We start from the raw sequence: 12,697 nt of genomic DNA, 5'->3' as shown, positions 1-12,697 counted from the left end.
TCTACTCATCAATGAGCAAGAGGCCTATACGTGACTTCCTCAGCAATTACACTTATCTATAGATCTTGCTTTGGATAGGGTGCAAATGCTTAATGATGAGCCAATAGTTAAAGAGCAGTTCCTGTTTGTTTGGGAAGCTGTTTCAGCATGTCCTGAATCTGAGTCATCAGGTTATGCGTCAGGTGTCACACATGATGGCCTCCATTGCTCTTTCCACGTGGGAGCCCAGAGGCAAGCCTGTAAATATCAACAGCAGCGGTCACCAAGTTCCCCCTTTTGCAGCAGAGGAACGCTTAAGATATCTCAGAGCATTCGCACCTTCTGACGCAGCAGACTGCAGCAGGCAGCATGACGAGCTTCAGCGAGTCCTTCAGGTTTGCCCTCCTGTTCAGGTGAGCTTTGTTCATGTTTGCTGGTGTGTTTGAGCTGGTTTGTTGCTTTGTTCATGTTTGTTACTTTGTTGTTTGTTTGTTGGTTTTTCCAGTAGGCCTCACTGAGGTTTTAAGGATCATCGCAGATAGTTGTCCTGACGCAAAGCAATGTACTAAGGAATTACTGTTATCCATATCCATTATTTGCTTCTTTCACTTGTAGAAGAATTGCTGATATGATTTGGCTTATGACTTCAGATTTTTTGCCTCGTTGTTAGCCTTTATCCTAGTTGGTGAAACCTTTTTAACTCTAATTCCGTATACTTATCCTTGGCAGTGAGAAGCTGAAATCTGTCCTGTCCCATCTGTGGAGGGTCTACTCCGCACCCTCGGTGGTCGGACAGGACGTCCTGACTCTGGTCTCGTTGTGCTCCGGGATCGCCATAGCAACCGCCGGCCTGCTTTACTATTGGCTGTCAGTGAGTTTAAGATATGACCCCCAGGCGTCCGTACCGATCGCCTGCACGTACAGCGCGGTCATCTTCCTGCTGCTGGTCCTCTGCCACCCTCTGCGCTGCGTTGCCACCATGGCCATGCTGTCGCTCTTCACCAAACAGGGCCGCAAGCTGGTCATCTCCACCTCTTTTGTGATCCTGATCTTCAACGTGGTCCCCAACATCACCATCAACATCGGAGCGGCGGTGCACATCCTCAAGTGCACCTCTGAGGGCTTCGCTCAGAGCCTGCTCAACTCCTCTGGGATTCTAAACAGCACAAAGCATGACCTGGTCAAGGAAACCTTTAAAGCCATAAAAAACAACGTAAAATTGAAGGATACGTTTTTCAAATTAGATAATTTTATGCAGATTGATATGTCCGAAGTCAAAAGCAGATTTACTAATACGAGTGTGCAGATAGAGAGTGATTTTTTACACGCAAGGTACTTGGTTAAAGACTATAAGCTGTTGTTTAACCGAGCGCTGGCTGCCTTGTTCATATTTTTATTCATTTTACAATCAGCACGCTATTTAAAATTATACCTGACATCGCTCCACTTTGAAAATGAATATCTGGAAAAACAGACCATCCAACATTCTCCTGAATCATCCGTTGGGGAAAAATGTACAAGCAAAAAGAAAAGAAGAAGTGGAGAATGGCACCACGGCCTCATGTCGATGGCCGTGGTGACTTTATACTTCACTGCGATGACCTTCGTCGTGGTTCTGGATCACGTGGTGTTTCATATCGTGGACCTGAGTGTGCCCTGGATCCTCGACCTCCCGAGCACTCCTGCCAGTATACAGGTCAATTTTACGGTACGGATACCATGACACCGTTTGTTTGTGTGTGTGTGTGTGTGTGTGTGTGTGTGTGTGTGTGTGTGTGTGTGTGTGTGTGTGTGTGTGTGTGTGTGTGTGTGTGTGTGTGTGTGTGTGTGTGTGTGTGTGTGTGCGCGTGCACGCGTGTGTGTGCACGTGCATGTGCATCTGTGCAACTATTAATGGCTGCATTGTCTCCCCATAGACCTGGTCGTTCGTCCCTGCACAGTGCCTTTGGCACTCGTGGTGTAAGAAAAATATGTTAACGCATTTCCAGCGCAACTACAGCTGGGCGTTCACCATCAACCCGTCCCTCTGCCACGTGAGGCCCTCGGCCCCCGACGTGGGCGTTAGGGTCCTGCTGGCGTCACTCTGGCTGCTCAGCTACTTCTTCGTGCTGCTGGAGGTCCTGGCCAGACGCATGCGCAGGAGAGTTGCGGCGTCGTTCTTCCAGAAGCAGGAGGAGAGGAGAGCAGCCTTCCTGCTGGAGAAAGTGCGAGAAATGCGCAAGAAAAAAACACAGGAGATTTTTTCTGTCAGTGCTGCATCATGTGTGTGATTTCTGGTAACTGTTTACACGATTTATAGTATAATAGGGTCATTTTCGATTTTTGGTATTAGTCAGCATAAGATATTGAAAGTTATAAGTGTTCTTCTTTTATTTGTTGAGGGGGAAGCTGTATCATGCTTGTTCCCAATACTGTCACTAGATGGCCCCCGCGGGCTTCCATTACCCCACTGCTGAAAAGTGGGCTAAAGAAAAAATGCACTTATTCAGGTTGGAAAGCTTATAAGAGTGTGAAGTCTTGTGAAGTCTTGTATATTAGGCTAATAGATCGAATTGAACAAAAACTCTTTGATTTTGTCGTTGAATGGAATAAAAAAACATTTCAATAATAATTGTAATCATTAATTAGTTTGAACCCTAATCGCTTACCCACAGAATATTGTTTTGTGAATGGAAAATGTATCCCAATAACTTGTTAGAATTTTTATGTAGTCCTATATTATTGTTGCAGCATAGATAGTCCATTCACTGTATCATTTTCTCCTTCCAAGAAAGTCATCTGAACATCAGAAACGTGATAATATGGTTACATCAATTTAAAACACGTCACGTATTCTCAATATATAAAATAATCAACTAGCTGGACAGATGCTGGACCCTTTTTGATTGAGCCTACGAATCTGTCATCACTGTTTGCACTGATAGTTCTGTCCATTATTAGAAGGTTAACTACCTCTTCAGTGGGCTATGAGTGGCACATTATAATGTAGTCCAGGTGTTGAGATACACTGAGACAGATAAAATCAGTGTGATAGGTTATGAGTCTCTGTAAGTGGGGGACAGGGTATGAGTGGACACGGTTGGCTTAGACACGTGTTTAGCGTTGTTCTTCTTTTATATAATGAATTGAATTTATATAGCGCTTTTCTAGACACTAAAAGACGCTTTTACAGGAAAGGGGAAACCTCACTAACCACCACCACCAGTGTGGTGTGTGTCAATATATAGAGACGCAAACATGAGCTGAGAGAAAAATAATAAAAATACATTATCTCTGCCACACAAAACAATAACGTCTTATCATTGAAATTCAAATACTGTCTAAGAACCATATAAATAGCCAGGAGATATGATATTTATAGAATTGTCAAGTCTAAAACTTTCAAAGCGGTTATCTCAATTGTAAGAAAAAAAAAAAGAAGAAAGCCTGCCCTAAAAATATCCGTTGGTAAGGATAACATGGGAGTCCACAGTATAATTAGTGTCACTGGGGCTTGGGACTGCGATATAGATAATGTGCTGATTTATGGGCTTCACCCACCCTGGTTTAATGCAGGGTTTACAGCACATCCCAGCTGTGGCCCTGGTCTCACACGACATATCACGCTACAGTTGGCCGGGGAGGTGGGATCGATTTTGAAGTAGGTGGTTCTCTCAGGCTAAGCAGTGGGGAGTAGAGTCCTCGGGTAGAGAGGGTGGGCAGTAGGGGAGACAAGTGATGGGACGAGAGAGGAGAGACTGAGAAAGTACATGAGAGCAGAGTCACTGAGAGAGAGAGAGAGAGAGAGAGAGAGAGAGAGAGAGAGGGAGAGAGAGACAGAGAGAGGGAGAGAGAGACGGAGAGAGAGTGGGGGGGGGGGAAGAGAGAGAGAGAGAGAGAGAGAGAGAGAGAGAGAGAGAGAGAGAGAGAGAGAGAGAGAGAGAGGGAGAGAGAGAGAGAGACAGAGAGAAATGTTATGGATAACTAGTTCAGGGCTGAAGGACTAGGCGGGAGTCATTTCCATTCTCCATTGATGCCACCTGGGTATCAACCGTTCTCTCCGGCTTCAGCTAAAACATGGTAAGAGATCTTTTATTCTACAAGAGTAAATCAAAGTAAATCAAATAATAACCATAGCATATTGATGGTGTTAAAATGTGGCCCAAATCCACTGGAATTGGAAATTATTTTAACTATTAAAGATGCCTTATAAAATCACTAAAACCCTTTCTATTGATTACTATTTCTGTCCAATTGTGAAGGACTTTTGTTCCATGCTCCAGAGCTCCTAAGTGAATAGCGTGCAGTGAGCCCACCATGGAGAACAGCACGTCGTCCGTCCTCTCCAACCACAGCTCCTCTCCTCTGGACGGGCTGAGAGACATGCCACTGAAGCCCGTGGAGGAGCAGGTCATCACCGTCCTCCTCACCGCGGTCATCTGCTGCATGGGCATCGCCGGCAACATCATGGTGGTCCTGGTGGTCCTGGGCACCAAGCACATGGTCACCCCCACCAACTGCTACCTGGTCAGCCTGGCCGTGGCCGACCTCATCGTGCTGCTGGCCGCCGGCCTGCCCAACATCTCCGACGCGGCGGCGGCGTCCTGGGTCTACGGCCACAGCGGCTGCCTGTGCATCACCTACCTGCAGTACCTGGGCATCAACGTGTCCTCCTGCTCCATCACCGCCTTCACCGTCGAGCGCTACATCGCCATCTGCCACTCCATCAGGGCCCAGTTCATCTGCACCGTGTCGCGCGCCAAGAGGATCATCGCCGGCGTCTGGCTCTCCACCGCGCTGTACTGCGTCATGTGGCTCTTCCTGGTGGACACGGACGAGGCGGTGTACGCCAACGGCGTGGTGGTGACCTGCGGCTACCGCGTGTCCCGGAGGCTCTACATGCCCGTCTACTTCCTGGACTTCGCGCTGTTCTACGTGCTGCCGCTGGCCGTGGCCACCGTGCTGTACGGCCTCATCGCCAGGATCCTGTTCGTGAGCCCGCTGCCCTCCGACCTGCGGGACCGCGGCGGAGGCGGCTCGGTGCACCAGGGCCAGGCCCGCAGCACCGCGCTCAAGCCCAGGAGGAGCACGGCGTCCGGGAGGAAGCAGGTAGGGAGGAGGGCACAGCGCCCGTGAGTAAAGTTCACACCCCGGACCTCGAGTCGCTATTGCTCTGATGTGACAGGGTTGGGTGGCCTGAGGGAGGACACTTTGCATGCTCCTGCTTTCAAACGTTTTTCTTTGTTTAATCTTTAGAGTTATTTGTGAATGATTTATCTATCTCCCATCATTTTCTGCGGTTGAGACTTGATTGTGTTGATCCCCAGTCGAGGAAATATAGTGCCGCACCAAACATATTCACGTTCTAAAAGACGTGCGTCGATAACTTGCTAGGTTATGGTTATGGCTTGAGTTACGGTTCCCTCTAGACGAAAGGTTACCATAAACCTTTCCCAGTTATTGTAAGTAGTTGGACAGCGTATCCCACCCGGCCCTCTGCGTCTTGGCGTGTCTCCAGGTGACCAAGATGCTGGCGGTGGTGGTGGTGTTGTTCGCCCTGCTCTGGATGCCCTACCGCACCCTGGTGGTGGTCAACTCGGTGACCGACCGCCCCTGCACCGACGCCTGGGTGCTGCTCTTCTGCCGCGTGTGCGTCTACTGCAACAGCGCCATCAACCCCGTCATCTACAACCTCATGTCCCAGAAGTTCCGCCTGGCCTTTCGGAGGCTCTGCGCCTGCGAGGCCGGCGGCGGCGAGGGCAAGGCGGCCAGCCAGGTGCCCGTGTACTACAGCGCCATCAAGGACTCGCTACCCGATAGCGGCGAGCCGATCACGATGCAGGAGGATGTGCGGGGAGGGGCAGGGCCGGGAGGCGCGGCTGCCCGTGGGAGCCAACGAATACGGCATTAGGGGGCTGGGGGGAGGTGCGGTGTTGTTGATTTTGTTGACTGTTAGAATCAAAACTGAATTAGCAAAGGGGTTAGAATTTGGTACAGTCCTTCTTTGTTGAAAATTGGTATTTACTGTAGATATTTGTTTGATTTGTTGTTATTTTTTCTGCTAACAGTTTATTTGGTAATATGCTAACTGCCAAATAAACTTTCTATCTTGTTATATTCACATTTATACGACATGTCTTTACTTCACATGTAATATAAACTATACACATTAATACAGATGCTTAAAAACGATTTGAACCAATAGTGATCATTACTTTACTTACCGTATCTTCCCATAGCAGAAAAACAATAAAGTAGCCTACGAAATTAATGCTGTCATGAACGCTGGTTAGACATTGTGTCAGACATTAATGCAGCAAATTATGTTCTGAAGTGGTTCTTATATCATATGGCACATATATTTCCTTGCAGATCATGATGTTTTCGATTGTAAGTTGAACATTTATGCTGAAAAAACCTTTCATTATAATATAGATATATTTTATTTGATATAACATGATAATATGTTTTCCAGTGCAGCTTGGTTTGAATGAAACACCACGCTTACACAACTGACCTGATTCAGCCCTCTGAACAATTCAATGTGGACAGACTTACATTCCCCATGTTAGCATTTTTAAGTCATTATTAATGTAGCCAGATGCATCTTAGGTATTTCCATTAGTATGTTAGTATTTGTGGCAATGCTTATGTTCCAGCCCAATGCTTGTGTTGTGTTTCCTGTTGCAACGATTTTTTGTGTTCACTTTGAAAAATGTGTCGTTATTTATTCAACTATTGAAAACTGTATTTTGTTACTACTCGTTTTTTCAATGCTGAAATGGTAAATCTGTTTGATTATTGTAACTGTTTATTCAACTTTTGTGAATGGTGATTTTTAATTTAAAGAGATATATACAGCACACCTTTCTGTAGTTTAGTTTTGTTCTGTTTTACAAAAATATCCCAGACAAGGCAATCCCGTTCTGAAGAAGAAGAACAAAATGACACCATTTTATCTGTGGCCACTGGGATAGTTGATGAACGTGGGTTTGCCTGAACTAGCTAGACTTAGTGGAATGAAGATTTAAATTTCATGAGAAAGGAGCAAATTTGGTGTTATTGTTGCGAGGCAATCTAGTGGAAAGAGATTCATCACAAATCAAGTTCAACATGACATGTTAGCCTAGAAAAAGTAGCCAATATTAGGGACAGAAATGTCAGGCAACACTAATATTTAGCAAATCTAAAAAATAGTGGGAGATGTTAATAATGCAAACATTAATTTGTAACTTATTTATGAAAGATTGGTGGAAAAATAATAATCACCCGACACAAAATCACAATAGAACACTTTCCCAGGGTTTGACTGAAAATGACCAATAAAAAAAAGCGACAATTGTTAGCCTTCATATACTCAAAATATTCCCCCACCCTCCTCAGCCCTGAGTCATCCTGGCTGGCTGTGATTCTGTGCAGAGTGAGTGGTGTCTCTAAAGGGCTATATGTCACAGACAGCGATCCCAGATCTGAACCGTCTGCCGCGGAGGAAAGACAGTAACGCAAGGACTGACTCGTCTGTCACCGAGACAAACTGGCTTCATAAATACAGCATAAGTATAAGAATACAGCAATGTACAACAAGAAGGAAGCCTATTGATGTGTGAAGTCCCCACAAGGGATGTACACACGTCAAACCAAGTCTCACAGCATATGCCAGCGTATGGAAGGTTTCCTGGATGGAAAGAAACCTTGTTTGTGAGTCTTATTATAGTGCTTCTCCTTGTGGGAAAGAAGCTAATTGAAGCATCAGATATTAAACAGTGCAGGGCGACTGTTTCTGGATGATAGTCATTATGCGTCGAGAGCTGCTTCTGCTCTGTGATGAGAGCACATGATCCGTGTTGAACAACCTGGTTATTCTTCCTCATCGCCCATAGACTGATGAATTATGCATAGTGTTGAATGCTCTTCAACAGTCGGCACACGCATTGTTAAATATCATTCACAACAACACGCGATGCACACTGTTTCAGGGTAGAGATGGTAAACCTTGTTAAATATCCTGGTTTGGAAGAAACTGATCATAAATCGTCGTGGTATTGGTCACTTTACAGACAATGCTTCAGCAGCAGTTTGAAAGGTGTAATGACACAACCTATGCATAGACACATATAGTATTCAAGCTTGTCGAACATCAACGGCAGACCTACAATGATAGACTGTACACATCAACAGCTCTCTGAAACAGATATCAACGTGGACAGCCATCAGGCAAGCAGCACATCTTTAGCATTATGGAATTATGTAACACTTCTGTGGCAATGGCAGTGCAGCCCATTCAGACGGATGTGTAACTAACTTCTACTCCCGGCTTGGATAGCTTTTAACAAACCATGGTGGTTTCACGCATCGATAACTGCATCCATAATGCAAACCGTCTTCAGCCATCTAGATGTTTGAATGTAACGTTGACAAAGAACAAATAATTAAGCTTAATAATCAGGCTAGCCAGAATACTTAGCATGTGTTCTCCCTTACACATCACTTAACTCAAATTAAGGTCCATATCATGAAATAAAATGTACTTAATGATGTTTATTTATTTTTTATTTTTTGTCGTTTCACACAATTGTACATGGCCTCATGCATGTTTTATTAGCATTACAATACTGATTTGATGTGGGATATGAGAAGGGGTTGCTATGAAACGGTGGTCAACATAACAGATTTCACCCCCAGCCCTCGAGTATTCATATACATTTATGCAAAGTCTCTCCTCTTCTCCACTCTCCAACTACCGCACCCCTGGCTCTCCACCGCGCTGTACTGCGTCATGTGGCTCTTCCTGGTGGACACGGACGAGGCGGTGTACGCCAACGGCGTGGTGGTGACCTGCGGCTACCGCGTGTCCCGGAGGCTCTACATGCCCGTCTACTTCCTGGACTTCGCGCTGTTCTACGTGCTGCCGCTGGCCGTGGCCACCACCGTGGCCACCCCTGCAACTACAGATCCTATCAACTTGTCATGAACATTGCGTTGACATTTCTGCCCTCAGGACTCCTCTAACATCAACAAAACATCCAGGGACTGATTGTTATAAAGGCGTCACCCAAGTTACACATCTGTTGGTTTTGACAGTAATGTTCTACCGTTGTGAAGAAAAAACCAAGAGGCCATCAGCAAATCTAAATCTAAATCTAAAGTCACAGGAAAAACCGCCAAATCCATCACTCGTAGAAAGGTGACAAGAATAGAATATCAAAACTGCTAATAAATATGATACATATACATTTTTGTATTAAAAATGACTAATATAAATATGTTTAATATTTAGTAGTTATCTGATATATTTACAGAAAAATAAGAAGATGAACTTACTCTTTAAACAACGGCTAATGCTATACTTGGATTCTGCCTTAATAAATAAATATAAACTAATAAGTGCTGAATGTGAGTTATTCTGTTGCAAAACACAGCATCGTTCAGCCAGATTTAGCAACATAGGAATTATTTTTAGCTGCTGTTCATAAGTGTTCAGTAAAAAAACAGATTAGCTAAAAAGGTGTCCTGATCAAACAGACATGTGTTTGGATGCTTCAAATGATGTACCAAACTTCCCTGTTACATTATGAAAGATACCTTCATGTTGTTTCCAGTATACTAAACTGTCACACAATCCCTAGTACTACTGCTACTATTCAGCTGGTGATTTTTGTGTCAAATCCAATCTATCAATAGGAACGTTGTATATGGTAGCTACATTCACTCCCCTCCCACATCAAAGTCTCTCCAACCCTCTCTTCTTTCAAATCTGCCCTCAAAACATACCTTTTCACACTAGCCTTCCCCACCTAACTCCCACCTTATTCTTCATGTTTAACCTCTGTTTTTCTTTTATTCCTAGTCTGTCTTACATAGTTTTGATAGGGCAATAGGTAAAGCGTCTTAGAGTACCATATTAAGCGCTATATACATTTCATTTATTATTATTATGATTACATCACACCATTCACACAACAAACAGACTTTTCTCCAAATCTACATCTAGTTCTCCTGTCAGAATGACCGTAGGACATATTCCCAGGGATCAGACCCTGCTGCTTCCTACCTGAATACCCTGATACACATCCCTGGCAACAACCACAGTCTCAACAGCTGGCCACTGTCAAATTAGTACTGTTCAACACTAGATCTCTGTCTACTAAAACCTTTGTGCTCAATTTTTGAATCCCCTTCAATAACAAGGACATCCTACTTCTAACAGCAGCTGGACAGGGGAAACAGGGTCACTTGTAGAGATCTGCCTCATTGGGGTTCACTGGTCTATCCAAGGTCATTAGGTCATAGTGGGGTCTCGCTGCTGATTTCTAAACCACTAACATAGTCTTCCCATAACTGGAAATGCCTACTATAGTTTCAAGCTGCCTATGTTTAAGACGACCTGAGTACATACAGTGGTGCAATCACGTGTAAATTATGAGTCCTGTTACGTTAAAAAATTCTAAAAGATGAACGTGCCTTTACAAACATTCGTACAGGACGGTATTTCCTGAGTTTAACATGCATAGTTAGCTCTGCCCCCCCCCCCACAGCTACATGATGTGCCCAGACGACTGTGAGATATTGTTAGAATTTTTCCCTGATTATATAAAGACTATCAGACTCTCCCCTGTCCCCCTCTCCTCTGAAGCAGCACTGGACGTCCTGCTCTCCTGTCTCCTTGTATCTCTATCTCCATGGCACCCACATGCATTAATCCTCTGCTCCCCTAGATGTGACCCCTTCATTGTCAAGTCCTGTCCAGCACTGTGACTTTCTGTGCACCATTATGTATGAGTCTCTATTAAGTGGCCGTGGCCCCTGTGGCCCTCTGCATAGCTCCATTGCACCCAACTCCTCTCCGTCCACAGAGTAACCCATGACATTGTGAAGCATGCCAATGCAGGCGGCCATGCCATCCCTTATTGGATATCCTTGGTGTTTAGCTGGCTTATCTGGAAGCACCCTGAATTGGTTCCCCTCTTACCTCTCAAACAGAACGTTTGCTGTAACGGTGAATAACTTTACCTTTTCTCGTGCCCTCTGTCTTTTGGGGTACCGCCAGGTTCAATCCTTGGCCCAATCCTTTTCTCCCTGTACAAGCTACTCCGAGGACACATTATTAGCCATTTTGCTGGCATTTCTTACCATCTCTTCAATGACATCCAGCTGTACCTATATTTTGATATGAAATACTCTGCTAATCCGTTTCTTCTTCAGAACTGTCTTGTTGCAGTCCAGGACTGGATGGCAGTACATGCTTTTGCAGCTAAACTCCGAAATTTTTTTATTTATTGTTAAGGTCTGAAATCATACTGAGTAGCATTCAGCCTTGCACTGACCTGTCCTTGTTGTCATAATCTTGAAGGGCCCTAAGAAGCTCTTGACCCCTTCGACTCTCTGACAAGGGGCTTCTGTCTGTCCGACGTAACAGACTACGGACAATAGGTGACCGTTTAGCACCTATCTGTGGATCGCCATCCCCCTCCAACCTGTTCTTCCCCTCTGTTGACGGTTTTAAACAGCTTCTAAAAACCCACTTGTTCAGACAGGCTTCTTAACAGTACTGGTATCATGTTTTTATTTGCCCTTGTTTTTACTGTTGTCTGTTCAGGTATTTCCTGTCCTTTGAGCGTTGTTTATTATGGTTTTATCCTTCATGATTTTTGTTGTTATGCATCCTTTCTGTCAAGCACTCTGTAGCTTTTGATTTGAAAAGGTGCTATATAAATAAAACCTACTTACTATCAGGGTATGTTAAGGAACAGCCTAAAAATATAAACTATATTTTACAGGCTCTGTTGCCATCGGCCTGAGATGTTTTTAATCGAGTCGATATCCATAGTCTCAGCCTGCAGGCCTCGGCTGAGAAACACACAGACCTATCATTTACAGAAGCTAAACTCCTGATCAATACTCTTGGCTTTCCAATCAAAGGAGTGATAAAGAATCCACCAGTGAGTATGGGATTGATTGCATATGACTGCCAGGGCGCGCTGGGCCACCCAGAGGGTAGTTAAGATGTTGTATACCCCTGCACAGGGAGGGCCGGGGGTTACATCAAGCTAACACCACCAAACCACTTGTTTCGTCTTTATGGAGAGAGACCTTCTGGTCAAGTCCATCACATACATCTTTACTCTGAGTTAATGACTTTAGATAAAGGCTAGAGGGAGAGAGTATTGTCCCTTATACTGAGGGTTCAGATCCGTGTCATTTGGGTCCAGCCAGTAAGTCTAAATTCCTTGCATTTCTTCCCTTGAGCTGAGACAACATGATGTCTTTTTTCCGTTGGGTTTCAGTTGTAATAAAGATATTAGTTGTCTGTTTGAGTTTTACTCTTGTAATGCTTCAGCAGCAGTTTGAAAGGTGTAATGACACAACCTATGCATAGACACATATGGTATTCAAGCTTGTCGAACATCAACGGCAGACCTACAATGATAGACTGTACACATCAACAGCTCTCTGAAACAGATATCAACGTGGACAGCCATCAGGCAAGCAGCACATCTTTAGCATTATGGAATTATGTAACACTTCTGTGGCAATGGCAGTGCAGCCCATTCAGACGGATGTGTAACTAACTTCTACTCCCAGCTTGGATAGCTTTTAACAAACCATGGTAGGTTTCACGCATCGATAACTGCATCCATAATGCAAACCGTCTTCAGCCATCTAGATGTTTGAATGTAACGTTGACAAAGAACAAATAATTAAGCTTAATAATCAGGCTAGCCAGAATACTTAGCATGTG

At 44.5% G+C, this 12,697-nt stretch overlaps 2 protein-coding genes across 2 annotated transcripts; both read left to right on the top strand.

The window, feature by feature from the left end:
* The first annotated feature begins 231 nt into the window (after window positions 1-231).
* ocstamp (osteoclast stimulatory transmembrane protein) lies at window positions 232-2,545 on the top strand. The gene is made up of 3 exons (XM_060049791.1): window positions 232-392; window positions 709-1,687; window positions 1,896-2,545. Exons 1-3 carry the CDS (start codon window positions 349-351, stop codon window positions 2,247-2,249), a joined length of 1,377 nt encoding a protein of 458 aa, XP_059905774.1. The 5' UTR covers window positions 232-348; the 3' UTR covers window positions 2,250-2,545.
* A 943-nt stretch (window positions 2,546-3,488) lies between these two features.
* Window positions 3,489-6,805, top strand: LOC132455851 (thyrotropin-releasing hormone receptor-like). Its single transcript, XM_060049926.1, has 3 exons — window positions 3,489-4,038; window positions 4,221-5,067; window positions 5,477-6,805. Exons 2-3 carry the CDS (start codon window positions 4,276-4,278, stop codon window positions 5,867-5,869), a joined length of 1,185 nt encoding a protein of 394 aa, XP_059905909.1. The 5' UTR covers window positions 3,489-4,038; window positions 4,221-4,275; the 3' UTR covers window positions 5,870-6,805.
* The last annotated feature ends 5,892 nt before the right edge of the window (window positions 6,806-12,697 follow it).

The sequence above is a fragment of the Gadus macrocephalus genome, chromosome 1, assembly GCF_031168955.1.
Source record: "Gadus macrocephalus chromosome 1, ASM3116895v1".
NCBI classification, from domain to species: domain Eukaryota; kingdom Metazoa; phylum Chordata; class Actinopteri; order Gadiformes; family Gadidae; genus Gadus; species Gadus macrocephalus.
Note: the sequence above shows the minus strand (reverse complement) of the source record. Positions and strands in the feature narration are given on the sequence as shown.

Excerpts from the sequence above, each read along its gene's own strand:
- LOC132455851 (XM_060049926.1), top strand. The coding sequence starts at position 4,276 with ATGGAGAACAGCACGTCGTCCGTCCTCTCCAACCACAGCTCCTCTCCT. Across the intron at positions 5,068-5,476 it reads CGGCGTCCGGGAGGAAGCAG|GTGACCAAGATGCTGGCGGT; the intron begins GTAGGGAGGAGG and ends GCGTGTCTCCAG.
- ocstamp (XM_060049791.1), top strand. The coding sequence starts at position 349 with ATGACGAGCTTCAGCGAGTCCTTCAGGTTTGCCCTCCTGTTCAG. Across the intron at positions 393-708 it reads AGGTTTGCCCTCCTGTTCAG|TGAGAAGCTGAAATCTGTCC; the intron begins GTGAGCTTTGTT and ends TATCCTTGGCAG. Across the intron at positions 1,688-1,895 it reads GTATACAGGTCAATTTTACG|ACCTGGTCGTTCGTCCCTGC; the intron begins GTACGGATACCA and ends GTCTCCCCATAG.